Source organism: Styela clava, chromosome 13 (assembly GCF_964204865.1).
Source record: "Styela clava chromosome 13, kaStyClav1.hap1.2, whole genome shotgun sequence".
Classification (NCBI taxonomy): domain Eukaryota; kingdom Metazoa; phylum Chordata; class Ascidiacea; order Stolidobranchia; family Styelidae; genus Styela; species Styela clava.
The window spans coordinates 11,317,159-11,335,449 of NC_135262.1; the positions used below are offsets into that span (position 1 = coordinate 11,317,159).

At 31.7% G+C, this 18,291-nt stretch overlaps 1 protein-coding gene across 1 annotated transcript; it reads left to right on the forward strand.

Moving 5' to 3' along the window:
• Positions 1-1,075: 1,075 nt before the first annotated feature.
• LOC120333424 (hepatocyte nuclear factor 4-gamma-like) lies at positions 1,076-17,076 on the forward strand. The gene is made up of 10 exons (XM_039400848.2): positions 1,076-1,325; positions 3,307-3,421; positions 5,167-5,261; positions 8,407-8,513; positions 9,098-9,274; positions 9,508-9,617; positions 10,210-10,340; positions 10,665-10,770; positions 11,578-11,708; positions 12,933-17,076. The coding sequence occupies exons 1-10, from the start codon at positions 1,166-1,168 to the stop codon at positions 13,226-13,228; spliced, it is 1,428 nt and encodes a 475-aa protein (XP_039256782.2). The 5' UTR covers positions 1,076-1,165; the 3' UTR covers positions 13,229-17,076.
• Positions 17,077-18,291: the final 1,215 nt, after the last annotated feature.

Here is an 18,291-nt window from a genome sequence, read left to right on the forward strand (position 1 = left end):
TGCGAAAAAAACTTCAATTATCTATAGTAATTACAGTAGCTCACAGTTTACCGATTCAAATATGTCCCTTCATTCGTTTCAGTTCACTATAACAAACAGCCAATTTGTCTTAAAATTGAGGGCGTGTGGCGCGGCGACAAATGCATTAGAAAGCGTCAAACTTGTCTCGATAATAATCTAAATGAATCAGGACATCTAACGGCCGTCATTGTCTCGCGTCATTGCCAGATTGCAATTCCTCCATGGTATATAACGTTCAGACGTCGTTACATATTCACTGCTAACAAAGCTCTGAATAAGCACACTGGCTATGTGAGGATCTACTATTTCTGTAATGGCCCTAATCTTCATTGTATGGCATTGAATGCCATGTTCCTCTTAGATTTGAATTTTCTACTGATTATCAGGCTGTTTTGAAAAATAGTTTTTTGTTGGTATTTGTGATATAAAAAATTCTAGTTTGATCAAAATTTAGTATCTCATTGTGCCAAGTGTTAGCTAAAAAGCTCTGGGGATAGTATGGATTACACCTCTCCAAAATAAATAAAAGTGTCTTTTAAATAGTTATGTGTAGTTTTACCAAGACATGACTTTACAAAAGACAGACTTGTAATGTCAGAATGTGTGTAGACAATACAAACCTTTCGTGACACAGGCAAGATTGTATTTCGTCGGGACGTGAACACAATGGAAGCGCACTCAGGTTCGAAGGTGGTGGAATGCCAAGCCCCCAATTACAGCTTCTACCTCATTTACGCTACGCCCCTTACAAAATTAGGCTTTCCAACTTTCTACATTCACTAATTATGAGAATAAAATCACTGAAAGGCCATGGATAATCATAATGATATTGTACTTTTATTTTTTGAGATAACGGATTGCTTAGTGTGGTGTGTGTATAATAGTTAGAATTTTAGTTGAAAATTTCCTTCGGATTACTTTTCAATATATTATTTTTTTATTATATTGTCAAATGAAAATAATTGAAAAAATTATAAGAATAGTGCTTCAGTACTTGAGAAAGTATTTTATATTCACTGATAATTCATCTTCATTCAAAATTTCTGTTATTAACTTGAAACTTCATTATTTTAAGGTATTGTTTTGTTATTGCATAATAATGGCACGACCAATGACAAGTCTTAGCTTAGTATAACAGTAACCCATGTTTAATGCATTGCAACCTCGAGACAATTTCGGAGGATCTTCTGCTAAAAGTGCAGATTCAACAACAGTGTTTTTGATGGCGGAATACGACGTGACGGATAAAAGTAGTGATCAAGAGTCTAATGGAGGAGATAACAGTGGTGATGGAGCTCGTTCATGTGAGTAAAATCCTGACACTCATTTCTATATTTTTTTTTTGCATGTTAAGGTGGTTCAATTTGAAAATTGAAATTTTTCAGGCTTCTATGATCACCTTGTACATTTGGTAAACATTTTGAAAACTCAAATTTATACAAAGTATCCAACTAATTTATTCAATTCTAACTAGCTCAAATCAATTCATTTTCATGCAGAAAGGTTCAAATAATATTTTCTGTATTTTTTTAAGGATATCGATATTAAATGAAAGTTTTTATATAATGCATCTTTTATGAATGTTTTCTAATATTATGCTTCATTTCAGACACAGGGTATGCTTATATTATGTTTTTGCATCAATGTAAAGCATGAATTTGTCATGAACATTTTTTTGTCTGATTACATTTCTCCTATATTGAAATAGAGCCAACCGGGCATACTAGATATGTAACAGACTAAATTCACTTCGATTTTATTGATTTAACGTTAGTTCCCATATGTAGCAAATGCTTATATTTCCTAATATATTACTAATTTCACATAGGCCTATAGGATGGTAAATTTTTTAAATATACTTTACTTATAGGCGGTATTTTGACCTTAGTATTTTGGTTTTCCAAGTAACAAGTCTCGGATATCATGAATAGCCTGTCCATTGATTCATCCACTCTTGGGCTGTTTATATTCAATTTTTGGAATTCACACAATCTGAGTGCTTTTCAATTATTCCAATATTTCCAAATATAAGTGCTGCTTGTGTAAGAGCCTTACACCAAGCAAAAGTTTGAATTCCCCCATAATAAACTTTGGCAGTAACAGATTTTTCTTTAAAAAACATACAATTGAGTTGATTCCTATTTTTGACTTTTCACCAAGCTCAAACTTACCGTAAGATAAATGTGTTTTATGGGAGGACACTTGTTCCTTGTAGCTTACATGGTACGAAAATTCATAGCATTTACTGAAAACCATCCATTTTGAGCTAAAGGTCTTTGTTACATTCGAATGGTCATTATTTTATTGCAAATTGCAAGTTTATGAGAGTGTAATTATTCTTAAATTTTGTAAATTTAAATACCATTTTATAGTAGAGTAGTTTGCTAATTTATATGTTTTCTGCGCAATAGAATGCAATTTTGGAATGCTCATAAACTTCTAATGTAATAAGATAAATGTTGTGAGCCCCTTAATAATACGAGCCTTTAATTAATTAAACAGGCACACAGTGGTCATTCTCATCAACTAAATTCTACTTTACATTCTAAATTATATTCAAGTTTATATAAAATAAAGAGTAACTGATGATTAAGCAATTTGAGAAGGTCAGATTTTTAACCTTTGTGTTTCAAGCTACTTGTTATGACCTTTAATAACCTCCCTCATCCAATTATTAACTATTATCAAAAAGAAACATATACTCCTCAGGCCATGTATAGCCCTTCTTTAATTTTTGTTATGTTATACTCACCTGTATTTAATTTATTGGCATGTCATGGTCTTAATCATGTGCGAATAAAATATCCGTTGCCTTTGGCAATTTTTTTTTTATCTTTTTGAGAGATGTTTTGTGATAATATACCACTAAATACTATGTTTTCGTGTGGTATTATCAGCTGACTCAAAAATTGGGAAAAGGAGTTCTTTGTTTGCTGGTAACTAATCTTGCTGGCTGCAAACTGCTAGCATTTCATCTTTGTTATGAAAAGTTTCAACAAATTGAGGCACTTTTTGTTTTCTTTGTCAATATTAAACAATATTTTGTACCAGTCGAAACAAAAAATCCCATTAACCTTCGATATCCACTTTCTCTGTAAACCACTAGGCCCATGCCATTGTTGCATAATATCATGCCCTTTGTCATTGATATCCCCACATATAAGCCGAGTTTAAAACTGGGAAAAAAGTTGCCAAACTAAGGGGTAGGCTTATGCGATTGCAATTTTAACCAGGTATGTATGTGTCCAATAAAATGCTGATCTCTTATTCTATTATTTTTTCCAGTTTGCTCAATATGTGGAGATCGTGCAACTGGGAAACATTATGGAGCAAGCAGTTGTGATGGATGCAAAGGTTTTTTTCGAAGAAGCGTAAGAAAGAATAACCAATATCAATGCAGGTTTGTAGATACTTTAATCTTATTATCATTTATAACTAAAAGGTTAGTATGTTTTTTGCATTATTTCGCGACTTGGTTAGAAAGAACACTGTGGGTCCTAATCACGTCCTTGCTATGTTGAAATAATGTTGTGGGCAATTATTGCTTGACTAGAAACTTCTTGCATGACTAGAAACTATTATTCACTATACGGAATTTTGACATACTCAATTTATTACCCACATTGGACGAACATAATTTTTCAAGTTTCATAGATTACCGCAACTTTTGCTTACAGTCATTCACAAACAGAAGTGTTTGTTGGTAAATTTTCTTCATTTCCATAGAAGTAAATATAAAAATATTTTGGTTCTATTTTGTGGCGTCCACCTATACTTCAATGAAGTTCTAGTCAGGTTTTAATCTATATTGGCAGTTGGCACTAATACCTATTATTGGTAAACTGTGGTCAGTTTGTCACATGCTTATGACCTCATTCAAGCCGTTCCAAGCAAGGCATTCGTGTTAGTTCATGACGCGGTGTGTGTGTAGCCTATATGTGCATTTGTAAATGACATTCATTGCAGAGTGCCGACAATTTTGCTAAACTTGCAAATACTCAGTTAATTGCTACAGGAAAACATAATCGTTCGTTTATCTAACTAATTTCCTCGAAGGAATAATTCCAGCAAAATAACAAGATGTCATTATGATTTCATAAAGGAAATACCGGTACTCATGTTATTTCTAGCTGATTTTATGATAATTGCTTAGATTATTTCACAATTTTTCAACTGTTTAATAATAAATTTGATAAAATAAATAGTAACGGTAAAATAAATAGTAAATTTCTCTTAACAGTTCATGGTCAAAATCTTGGGTCAAAACCCCATGATCGTCACCTCAGCCCGGGGTATTAAATTAGTTAGGCAATGCCGAAACGGAAATATTTGGGTTCTTCAAACCATTGCTGCTCTTAATTAAGTTAGCATTGTCTGCTTGTCTGGAAGCTTGCTCGAAGCGAAAGACATATGAATACTTATTAAAAATACTTCTTGATATTGATCTGAACATTTTGTGATTTTCGTACACTCCTGGTATGTTCATTGTTCAACTACCTCCCGTAGCATGTAAAAGATTTACTAGGCATTAATTCCCATGGGAAAGATTTGAACTTAAACTTTGAATTGCTAACTCAAAACCAAGTGGTATCCCATCACTTTATAATTGGCGAATATTGCAAATTTCAGGTTTCCACTTCAATGTAATGCATTGAGAAAATAATGTGTTTATATAAAGGTCACTACTTGGAAATACAATTTACTATTTTCATTTTTTTAAATAAACTGGTGACCTGAGTTGCTTAATTTTCATGTTGGGCTGTGATTTTCAAATATGCAACGGTTTATCGAAAAAAATGATAAGCTTTGTTTGATTTCTTTTTATCTTGCAAGACTAACACTTTGTATATTGATCCGCCTGGTAGAGAAATTATTGTTACATTATGTATTACCTTCAGTTTTTCTAAATTGTTTAATATGGCATCAAAATGTAAATTTGAATGTAAATCGCTGAAATTTGCCCCATTATTTTTGAATATATTTTCTGCAATGTGTTTTGACTTTTATCTGTCAAAAGCTAAATTTTGATAACAAATATTTAAAGGTTGTAACAGTTCTGAAATGTTAGCTCCTCACTTTTCTTTGCATGTATATATGTCATATATCTTATGTCGAAATATGATGCTTATGTTTATTGTATTCCAGATTCAGTCGGAACTGCATTGTTACGAAGGACAAACGTAACCAATGCCGTTATTGCAGACTCAGAAAATGTTTCAGAGCTGGGATGAAGAAAGAAGGTAATATGAATGTGACGAATGTCATGCTGGAATGTTTTTTCACATGCATCGCTCGCTCTATTTAGCCAATTTTGATTGATCTCCACTTCCCTGTGAGATACATATGAAAACCCAAAAATTCTAGTACTAGTTTATTCTTTGTTTAGTCTTTGTTTTTCAATAAAAATAATTACCGGTAAGTCTAGCCCCGACATGGGCAAACTACGGCCCGCAGACCAAATCAGGCCCGTTGGGTAATTCAATCTGGCCTGCCTGATTCTGCCACAACCAAACTTAAACCAAATTTTGATGTTTCAGCTAAAAAAAATAGCTCAATGAATTTGTTTGGATTGCAATTAAATTTAGTTTTGGCATGAGGCTTGTTGTTTTCTACTTTTGCTTTTGTAATATTGTGAATATTGTTCATAAAATGTAACTTTCTACGTCACACTTACATGGCTCGCCAGTCCAGACAGGCAAACTTTATTTCATTTTCATCTATTTTTCATAATCTAGAATGTTTATTTTATTTACTTTTTTTACACATTCTACAAGATAATACAGAGATTTTATAGAGTCTCGTCACATTTTCAATTTTGTTATGAAGGTATATTTTATTAATATATCTTAACCGGGTTTGTTTTATTTCAACTAGTCCTTAGAATTAAAACTCTTTACGCCATTTAATATAGGGGCCAAGAAACTATATATAGTATTCATAAATATTGTTTGTAATATAAAAAATTTCAATATTTTATGAACACCCTGTGTTATAACAAATAGGCTACACAAACAAAACAGATTTTGATTTTCTGAACAATGTAACACCCAATTCACAAGTATAATTACTATTTTCTTTTCAAAGTATTCTTGAGATTGAGGTATAGGTACTTTTCCAGTATGAGCAGGATTTTATTTTTATTTCGAAATCGTTAATTTAATGTTAATAACAGCTAAAATTCAGCTAATCTGGAGTAGGATTCAATTCCAATATTCCTTTATGTATATATCATTCAGGAAATGGGATCCTTGTTCTCTCTGATATTTGAGACTTTGAACCGTCAGGGGTTAAAGTCCACCCATCCCTTCGCTGTTAAAGTCCAATAAATTAGCTTTTATGGCGTCACTAGAGTCAACAATGTTCCTATGTGTAAAAGTAACCGATTACAAGAGGTTGACATGATTATTGTGATCAATATTAATTTGTACATTGATTATAATGTCCTGATTATATATAGTAAAATTTCAGATGCTTAGATATACAATTTGAATAAAATGACTGTATATTCCTATATCATATATAGAGTTTCACAGCCAAGAGGCAAATGTTGAAAAATGGAAAAAAATTATTTAAAAATTTTACAAAGAAATAAGTTCTCTTTAATAAGCTTGTATTTAATCATAGTTTGAAGCACACTTACTAGACTATTTCAATAAAAGGTTACATGCGTTTAGAAATCAAAGTTATCATTTTCCCCTCATATTCTTAGAAAAGCTATTTCAAGTTTGGACTTAAATCCCTTGACATGTTATACAATAAAACACCATTATGGCACATGACATCTTGATTCAAGAATTTTTCCTTAATTTATAATTAAATTAGTAACTTTAGCAAATTCCCATGTAACTTCTGATTGATTAAATTATTCCCAATTAATAATATTTCCTACATATACCGGTATAAAATAATTTATTAAAGACTGGATTTAGCTTGCGTGGCAAAACATCAGCATTTTCATAAGTATCTTTAATTGTGTGCATAATATTTGCCTTTACATATAAAGTTTATTATGCTGTTTTGCACATGTGTGGACACCATTTTTTGCTTACTAAGACCCTTGCTATTATGGCCCATATAAGACTGTGTAAAAATTGTTGAATGTTATCTCTATGGGATTGTGATATATGTATTGCTTTACTGTGATTTAAGATGTAAGCCAATAATCGCTGACACAAAACTATTACGAAATTCAAATAAAGAAGTTTGTGTTTTGTATGCCATTAGTAATCAGCTGAGTTGTTTACGAGGTGATAATGTTCAGTTGTTCACATTCTGACATACATGAAACATACTAAATTTCTTAGTTTCAGGCATGATTAAGTTAGATTATTACCGATAATAAAATCATTAATTAAAAGGATAGGCCTCCAATGGTTTACTAGAGTTGGAGCCTTAGATTATTTATTGTGTCCCAATTTTGCAAATATTGCATCATTAAAACTGATATAAAAGTATTTTATTAATTGATATTCCTACATTTTAATTATTTATTAATATACATGTTAGTGACTAATCCGATTTTGTAAGAGACCGTGTCCGTTTGTTTGTTAGAAGGAATGTACTATGTAAATCATGGCTGAGTGATCAACACACACAATTTCTAAGCTAGTGAATGGTAAAAAATGAACTATCGTATGAATGTTACATAAATTACTAATATTCATAAATGAAGGTGTAATAGACATTATGTTTTTCTCCATTAGTAAAGACAAGCCTGAAATGGGGATAGTAAATCTGGGTAAATAAACATATATACCGATATATGTAATAAATATTTTTCAAAATCTCTGACAATCGTCATAACTTTTTTTTAAATTTTATTATTTTTTTTGAATAGTTTCAATTATTTTTTATAGTACCACGCAACTTGTTTATAAATAATAAAATATTGTATCATGTTAGTAATTCCTAATTTCTTTTTATTTTTTATTATGGACAATGTTTTGGTGCCGTCAGCCTTTTCTATATCACATGTTTTTCATGAGTAACAAAGACCTCCATTTAGGTGTTTTAATTTTTTTATCATTTCCAAAACAATAAGAACTTTTCAAACTTATGATCTGATTTGATTAGTCGAATGTTACACATTGATCATGCTTGTTCTGAGATAACTTGTATATATTACTTTTCTAGGAAATGAGTCAATTTTATCCATGAAAACAAAATATATGAAATTGTTTGGCAGATAGTCAAGCGATACCCCATGGTTCAGTAATTCTCTCTTTTGCTTTGGGCAAAATAATAAACAAGTTAAGACTTGCCTTTTTGGGTTTATGATTGCATTATTCTTTGTGAACATATTTCAACCTATTTCCTTTGTCTATTCACAAGATCACTTAACCAATTTGGTATTTTATATTAACATTATTATATTTCTTTTAATAGCCGTCCAAAATGAACGAGATAGAATTAGTACAAGAAAAACCAATATGAAGATGACTTCATCACTTTCTGTTGCTACTTTATTGAATGCAGAATCTTTATCACATCAGGTATAACGGCTTTGTCATCGAGTATAACCAAAGGATTTCATTTAATATTGAAATAGATATCACCATTTCAAAAAAGTTATGTATCGCGAAATTCAACTTTTTTTTTTTTTTTTTTTTGCAAATTTTTCATTTTTGTAATAACATGTCGATTTTATGCAAATTAGTTTCATTTTTATTCAATATGGAGCTTCTGCCTTAGACGAGGCTCTGTATAAGCAGACAATGATATCTAAGGATATTCTATTATTGGGAGAATCAAAATTTTTCGATTTTGAAATTGATCCTTTCCAAAATAATAACACTTTACTTTTCAATAGCTTCTTGTACAAGGTTTGGTTGGAGCAAAATGGGTAAAATAACCATTGTGCAAAAAAATAATAAAGTATACTCCGAATCTAACATATTTATGTACTATTTTTGCCCATCTTTCACGGAATATACATAAAATATAGTTGTTTTAAACGCACTCTAAAGCACTTCATTTTGCTTCTAGTTTATTCTGACAAAAAAAAGAAACAACATGCATAAATACAAATAGTTCAAACAATTTTTTTGAGTAGTGCATTCGTTTTTGGTATTTTCAGTTCGGTGGGCCCGGTGGAAGTTCGCCAAATCAAGAAATATTGGACGCTAATGCCATTGCGTCAAAAAAGATCGCATCTATAAATGATGTATGTGATTCAATAAAACAACAACTTCTTGTTCTTGTTGAATGGGCAAAATATATTCCCGCTTTCTCAGAATTACCTCTGGATGATCAGGTATTGCTTTATTATATACATACCGATTAGTTTATTTAACCTCAAAAATTTTGATACATTATGAAGATGAAAATTTCAGCCTATGCTGGTTATTATTAGTGTAGTGCTCCCCCCTAATACTTATTGTCCCTGCTCTTTTTTACCTCTGCTCTCGGATTCAAAACATATACAACTTCATTTTTTCCATGTCTATACTAGATCACAATATGATTTTATTTGTTACCTATATTCAGGTTGCTTTATTAAGAGCTCATGCTGGAGAACATTTACTCCTAGGGGTTGCAAAGCGATCGCTGCCATACAGACAATTATTACTGCTCGGGAATGATTTCATTATTCCGAGGTAGGTCGATGAATATCAAACAGGCTGGGGTGAATGTTACAGAGTACTGAACAAATAGTTTGATTGCTTGATTATTATTCATCAGCTCATTTTGTTTAATTTTTATATCTGTTTGAAATGAAAAGAAGATGACCTACCATTTTGGTTGTATATATATAAGCATATTTAAAGTGATTTTTTCACACTGCATTGACTGCATGTCGCCCACACTTTCAAAAACTCACAGATATTATGGAAACACACAAGTCAACTACTTCTAATTTGGTCTCGCAATAAATACTTATATATTACTTGATATTTATTGTTATTAGATGTTTGTGTAAATTTTTTTCTGTTCACAGTATTCTAATATTAATAATTTTCAAAAATAATGCGGCTCTCACATATTTCTGACTTGCTGCATCAGGCTCTTGTCTAAAACATTTTGCCCCTGGCATGGAAGAAGGATAAGTAGTTACTCTCGCAGAAACCAAATCAATAAAACATCAAAATATCTTGAATGTTGCCATATGTATTTGACCTATTACTTGTTGAAAATAGAACATGGCAGAAGATAATATTTTTAGCAAATTTTTTCTGACCATTTTTTCAGACATTGTCCTGAAGTAGAAATCAGTAAAGTTGCAGTTCGAGTATTGGATGAAATTGTTCGGCCGTTGAGTGAACTTGTCCTCGATGAAAATGAATTCGCTTGTTTAAAAGCCATCGTCTTTTTTGATCCAGGTATGATTTATCTTTGCGGGCTTAATTTGAAAATTCGGTTAGCCTACTTAATAATTCTTTTGTCACAATTCAATAATAAGTTAAGAGAAGTTAAAAAATCAAAAATATGTGTTTTTTAATTTTTTTTCAAAAATCCGAATCTTATTAAACTAATTTGAGAAAAATAAAAAACATTTTCAAACATGATTTTTAAACTCCTTTCAAATTTATTTTTCTTCATTCTTTCCAGTCTTTATAATTTTTTTTCAAATTTTTGTCTTTGAAACCTTCTGTGTGTTATTTTGCTAGTAATACTAATAAGTTTGTTTTTTTACAATCTTACAGATGCAAAAGGATTGCAAGATCCAGGAAAAATTAAATCCATGAGATTTCAAGTGATGTGTAATTTAGAAGATTATATTAACGATCATCAATATGAATGCAGAGGAAGGTGTGTTCTCTTGTTTATTTAAAAAATTTTGATTATTATTACTTACTGTATCATAATCTTATTTTCTAGTGCAAGTTTGCAGATAACAATCAAGTCAATGTTCCATTGTTGAATTTAGAAAACTGGTCTTTTTCATTTTTATACTACCAATGTTCTTGCCTTCTGCTCTAAACTAGGCCCTGAATGAGCAGCTTATGATATCTGACGATATAACTATGGCTAATTGAACATAAGTGATCACCCTGTAACAAATTATTCTCAAGGAATTCCCGCCAGCAAATTTTTTGACTGTAAGCATTGGATGGCATAGTCCCCAGCAGCCATATTTGTAATGCTGTGCCAAGTGTATGAACATTTAGCTACCAGTTAATATCTTTTAATTGGGAATAAGAAATAGTTGCATTGTTACCGGCAATCGAATATAAACTTTTTTACACCTTTACATCTTGAGACTGATAACTACGCTTATGTCCACATTAACAGTTCATGTGCAATTATCAGCTGTGGGCGCTAATTTCTCTTTACATATAATTAGTTAAAGATATGTACAGCGTAAGCCAAAAAAACAGATCCATTAAATTTCTCAATTACTCGTTTGAAATTGAAGATAATTTATTCAACACTTGAATATTTTTTTGTGTATGATTATACTCAAAAGTATCAGTAATAAGGGACGCTTTGCACAAAAGTATTTTATTTCTAGAATATGTTTCAAATGACCTGGTTTTTTTTTTTTTTGGTTGGTCGCCCCGTATATAGTCATAATCCTATTTTTTTCATTTGGAAATCCCTCTTTTTCATATTTAGATTTGGTGAGATATTGCTTCTCCTACCAACATTACAAAGCATTACGTGGCAAATGATCGAACAAATTCAATTTGTCAGAATATTTGGTGTCGCAAGAATAGACAACTTGCTTCAAGAAATGCTTTTAGGAGGTTTGTATTGTATTATTTATAATTTATGATATATATTCATGGAGTCATATGTGGTAGCGTACTTTAATTGCCCAATGATGTTATGAGAGCTTTAGGAAACAAAGTATGGATTGTTTATCTTCAAATAGATATAGGTTGATGGTCCCAAAACTTTTATAGTGTGACTTTCCTTCAAAGACACCACACTCTATTGCATCTTGCTCTTCAGTACAAAAATAAATTGTTGAGGGCTTCCCCCCTCAGTTATTTTGTAATAATAGGCATAGACAAAAAATTGAAGAATCGATTGAATTACGATAAATTTATTTAAAAAAAAAATGTACTCGTCGCGTATAGAACCCCCAGAGAACCGCACCATGGCCCACCTTTGGTGAAGGCACAGTTTGTGAGGAACCTTGAAATTAGAACAGGATTTTAGCTATTTGAACTTTAAGTGAAAATCAACCTAAAATCACAAGATAGGTACAAAGCTTCTGCAATTTTCAACTATTTATGAATATTAATTGAAAAACAAAATAGTACTTGGGCATTTCATTATCTCAAATTTTTATTTCAGTATCTCAAATTTTTATTTCAGTATTTTAGGTGTTTTATTAAGACTGAAATTCGCAAGACATGTAGCCTACCGTACATATTATTTTGACATAATAGTTTCGTCCTGCCATTTTTATCAACTCTATCTAATCTTTATCTCACTATCTACTTTATTCGTTATAATAGTTAATATTTATTTTGTTATCATCGTAGCTGTTTTTCCAAATGTATTGGCATGAACTGCTTTAGATCTCACATTAATTAATTGGTAATTACTAAGCGCAATTCTAAACTGTAATGATTTATAGTTTCAGTAGCTGTAAGTCACCATTAGTGGTTGATTGTAAATTTGCTCTGAGATAAAACTCTCTATTTCTGAGGGAGTGCACGTGACCTTGCTTTGAATAAGTTTTAGAAATAGAAAAAAATATTCATCAATTTTTAGCTTTTCATTGCAATCAAAAGTGAATAGACATTTGGATGCTGTTCTTAAACCTAAAGATTTTATTTTGGGATAATAGTAATGGTTATATCATCTTTTCAAATTTATTATATTTTTCATTTATTTTGAGACATTAGTAGCCACTAACACTAATATATCTAGCATCTATCTTTTCAAATAGGTTATTACATGCTTTATTAAATGCAATACCTTAAATTCACTTTAAAATTCACTAATCTTTTTTACAGCGGATACTTACGAAGGCACTGCAGATGGTAAAATTGCTTCGACTGTTGCGAATGATGGTATGGAAGTTATGCAGTCAAACACATTACCAAAAGTTAGCGCCGATGGTCAAAACGAAGCTTTCGATGCGAATTGTTACAAAGCGACGTCTCTCGTTTTGACAGACATTTCTGGGACCCCTATTATTAATAATAATAACAACACAAAGCCACGGGAAGGACTATTTCTCGCTGACAATTTTAGCGAAGATGTTATTCCGATGAGTACCGATGTTCACCCGAAAATCGAAATTCTTTAAAGACTTTGAGTGAAAAAAAAGGAGTAAATGCAGACTGAAAAATAATTTCTGAATTATAAGCTAAAGTAACATTAGTGAACTAATGGAGAAAGCATGAATTAATAAGTTTTTATATTCTTGGACATATGTTCAGTTTTCAAAATATGGTCCGTTATTGATTGACCTGAATTTTTAATATGGCGATGTAGATCGCTAGGCCCATGACAACAAACTGCTGAATAACTTGGGTTAAATTTATAAGCATTGCGGAAACTTACCTAATGCTGTTTATCATTAACATCACTTTTGCTATGTTTTCTTTTTGCGAATGATAAATAAGTGCCTTATAGGAATTTTACTGGGTGCAGTGGCCCGGTGGTTAAAGCATTAGGCTTAGCTGTTTTTGCATCACAGCATTCACAGGTTACAATCTCGGGTTCAAATCCCATCCCACCACCTCACCCAAGGTGTACAAAATCAGGGAAGCAATACCGAGTCAAAATAATTCCATCCCTTACATAATAATGGATGGTTAAGCAGAGCCTTGTAAAGAGCGAAAGGTGTATTACTAACTAATTTTGGATGTTACTTATAGCAGAGCTTCCCAAGCTTTTAAGCTCGCAGCCTATTTCAATATATTAAAGTTTTCTGTGACCCATGCTAAGTTGGCATTGTTATGCAAGCCTGGCGCATTCCCGATTCTATGAATTCTCTCGAAATCGTGAGATTTATGTTTTGCACTGGTTTTAATAATTGTGTTTTGAAAAATTGTGTTTTCAAAATTCTTAAAAAGGACTATATAGTATTTTTTGTAAAATTGGTGTACTCTTTATGACCCCTAAAATTTGTTGCGCATGCCACTCCATGTCGTGACCCCCAGTTTGGGAACTCCCGACTTATAGGGATCATATTCTAAATAGAGAAAACTATTTCATATTCAATGTTTTATACTAAGTGTATTCTCGACAAATATGTCTTAACTTTCTCTTCGATACGCTACCATGAACTGTTGTGAATGTGAAGTATATTTGAGTTTAGACATTACTCAATAAAAATATTGTTTTCTAGTAAACTTGAACTTGCTCTTGATTGCCTGCCAGTACCTGGTATTTTTTATTGCCACTAGATATTTTATAAAAAAAAGTTTCAAAAGTTTGCTGGCACTTTCTGAATATGTGCACTAAGAATGAATTTAGCGTAATATCGTTTTTGTTCTCTTTTTAACGATTTTTTTAAAATGAATAACATCTTTTTCAATTTTTTTTGTTTTTCGAAATTGCCAAATATGATATTATTCTTTTTTTTTATAAGCTGAACGATGTTCATTTTTATCTAAAAAGGGGGATTCAGTTATTTATAATATTATCTAAAAACTATGTGGACCGATAATTGTTGAATATTCATGGGCAATTTTTGTGTGGGCGCGGAAATAAAAATTACACATTTTAGGTATTTTGTGTTATTAAGATATCATCGTGACAAAGCCAAATAGGAGTTTGAACGATCAGCCTTCTTATCTTTTAAAACACAAACAGAAAGATATTCAATTGACTTTTGCCACTGACTTTTGTTTTCAATAAAAAACTTCATCTCAATAATTACTATTTAAACATTGATATATTCAACTGAAAAACGCAATTGTTTTCACTTATTATACTGAACTGTCTGTTTTATGAGTTATGACTAATGAGGGAATTCGGAAGACCCGTTCTTGGAATGTTGCGGAAAACTGTTAATTTGATCTTGATTTTCTAAAACAATAAATTCGGCATAGTTTTGTGAAACGAGAACCTGTCCTTATTGAATTTTGAATCCTATTTATGGTTATACTATTAATACTTTAAACAGAGGAAGAGAGAGAAAAAATTAAATTTGGGAATGACTTAATTTTAACGGTTATTTCATACTGATCAGAGGTATATTTTAGTGGTACACATAATTTTATATTTTAAATGAAATTGTATATAGTTGATCCGTTTTCTGTATAACGTGCAATGCCATATTTTTACTCGCTTTTCTTATTTTCTTGGTTTTGTCTCTTTGGTATTAATTAGTGCCATTGTCTCACTAGTTTTATAATGTTTCGTGAATGTTACACATTTGAACAAGCGTGCTAGACTGAGGATTCTATATATCTCCTTTACATGTAAAATTAGGAACTTTATGTCTATGTGTGTTTTTTTTTTAACAATTTTGGGTTAATTTTCCAAATTTTCATTTAAAACAGAATATTTATTAGTAGAAATGACACTCAGTCACAAGGCAATGGGCAATTTAAAAAAATTCTTATTCAGTCTCAGTATTGCACTACAAATGCTAATTTGTACCATATTTTCGTTCAGTTAACATGGTGGCCATTGAAGATGCAAGAAAAATACTTATGTGGATAAGTATTTATATTTGCTATATTGTGTGATATTGCATTAGGCAATTCAGAATTTTTTCTTTTTCTTTATGTATTCACTAAACTTTTGTTTATACACTACCTAGTATAATTCTTCTATAAATAACCATTTCAATTTAAACTGTCTCTGTTAATGACATTAATTTAATAAGGAAAACATGACTAGCACTAATAAAAATTCCGCATTCATTGAATGAAACACAATTTTTAGTGATGTTTAATTGATGGCAAAAATCTAGTTTTATGCAGCTGACTGGATTCCTTATAGCTGCATTTTTTGGCATGGAAAAATCTTTTATTTGAAGATAACAATGAACAAATCAAAAGTAATTTTCGCGATTATTTAAAATTGTGAGCTGTGGCCCACAGACATACGATGCTGCCATTTTTATATGGTACGTTTCACTGATGCTTATTTCATAGTTCTCTGAAATTTGCTCAGAGCTTCGGCAAAGTATTATATCAATGTAACAGTTAAACCTGCATAATTCATTGCTATTTATGGTCAATTTTTGGCATGCCCAATCTAATACGATAGTTGGTATTCTAGAATTTTGCTTTAAATTTCACTCCAATTCAAATATCAAGTGGATATTACCGGCAGGAATGGAGCATTCTTTAACGACTGATCAGGTATCCATGCATTTGTGGAATTTAATGATTGAATATGGACCTGTAATTTTACAAGTGTTGTGGATATTTCTATTGTTCGTTTTTTATTTTTGATTGGCCGGTTGGTCTGTGTATAGTATTGATGTTTTTCCATTTTTTGTTGGTTCTTATGGCCATAACATCTAACTCTTGTCAATGTTTACTCTATTATGAGCTTCGTTGGACTTGTTAGGCAGTTAGGCTTAATTGTAATATCATTACCTAATTTGGCTTTCAAGATGATGATAAAAAGGCATTTTTACACATAACAGTATTCTAGACTTATTTAAACTACGTTAATTATCAAGAAGATAATAGGGCACTAATTTTCCATCCTTATTTCATTCAATCTGTTATATGTTGCATTTGAGAATTATTAGTTTTGCTTTGTAACATAGTTGCATGACACATTGATTGGCACTTCGTAATATCAATAATTCTTTTCGACTTCACATCATAGTAACTGGTGTGGCAAACAGGTATATCTTCCATTTGATGAGTTATGTGATATAATGTTATAAGGTATAAGTTATGTGTTGTAATTCTATGAGCGATATTGTCCCTTTCAATCTATGCAATGAAAAATCATGTGAAGTGTACCATAATAAACATAGTAAAAAGGTAAATTGATTCACTGGCAATTTATGACTCCTAGTATGGACCTGTATCCTTGTTACCAAATCGTGCCTTCAGCTCTGTACTCGTCAATGATGGTTGCCCAGATATTTTTCTCACATATTGTTTTCTTGATTCTTTTATGTATGTAATGTTTGAATTTGTATTTGAATACAAACAATTGTAAACATGTTTCAAATTCCTCTCACATTTGTTATGGGGTAGTTAATAACAAGTGGACAAGACCAAGCTCTGTAACTATACCAACATTCGAAGGATTGTGATCATAATTTGGTTAGCTCCGAGACTGGGCCGCAGTGGTATTTAGCAAGTCAATGGAACGTTTTTTTACCCACCAGTCCCGATTGCAGACTGGGGCTTAGGATTTACATATTTATCCCGGAGAGAGGAAAGGCGATAAGACGGCTTAATCATATGGCGAACCACGGCCTCTCGTCCGGTTACCAGTCCAGGTCGGGTATGGGATTAGTTAGCCAGTTATTTGTTTTCGGGAGCATTGAAAAAAACAGATTTGGATGACGTGATTAACCAGTTTGCGACAGTGAAATCAAGAAAAATTAATTTATTGTAGACTATGTAAATCATCTTTGACTGAGTGGAACATTATGGACATATATATGCTATATTTTGTAAAGCTTTGATTCTTCCTTAAATAAAATGTTCCATTAAAATTTGAATTGTTTTTACATAAACAATTAAATGTAATAGTAAATATGATTAAACGTGGAGGTAGGGGCGCCAATTTTATAGTTTGCCCCGGGCGCAAAATATTCTGGCTACGCCTCTGCTCCACCCCCCAATTTTCAACATTTTTTTAATGCAATTTTGCGGCATTTGCCGTGAGATATAAATTCTTACGACTTTTTCAACACCATTTCGCTTTATTCTCGAATGATTTACTGAAAAACAGACGTTTTCTGGCTCCCTATCAATATTCCGTTAACCAAATGAACCAACCAAGATATATGAAAATGCGCGCTTATATACCTTGAATAATTCGACGGCGAAGTGGTATGTAGAGTGTAGAAAGATTCTGCAAGATATTGTTAAATATCACTGGCTGTTTTTATCTGGCTTTGCTCGGAGCAAAAGGTACGAGTAAGCGTCGTATTATGTTATACGAAGAGAAATTTGCTTAATAGGGTCAAATCACGGCCTCTCGACCGGTGACCCGTCTGTCGCTGGTATGGAAATAGTTAACTCGGCTATTATTTGTCTAAAATGTATAGACTTGTGCTTGGAGAACCATGAGCCACCCTACGAAGTCGAGAAGCATTCTTCTCACAAACAAATATCTCCCAGGAGATTCTAATCACGAGGCCCTAACAGCCGAGTGTGGTAATGTAATATTTACAATTTTTTATAAGAAAGTATTTTCATATTTATCCCGCAG

What these genes read in the sequence shown, in the direction of transcription:
- LOC120333424 (XM_039400848.2), top strand. Translation starts at nt 1,166, where the DNA reads ATGTTTAATGCATTGCAACCTCGAGACAATTTCGGAGGATCTTCTGCT. An exon ending in AATTACCTCTGGATGATCAG is followed by an intron (nt 9,275 to 9,507) that starts GTATTGCTTTAT and finishes ACCTATATTCAG; the next exon opens with GTTGCTTTATTAAGAGCTCA. An exon ending in CAATATGAATGCAGAGGAAG is followed by an intron (nt 10,771 to 11,577) that starts GTGTGTTCTCTT and finishes TTTCATATTTAG; the next exon opens with ATTTGGTGAGATATTGCTTC.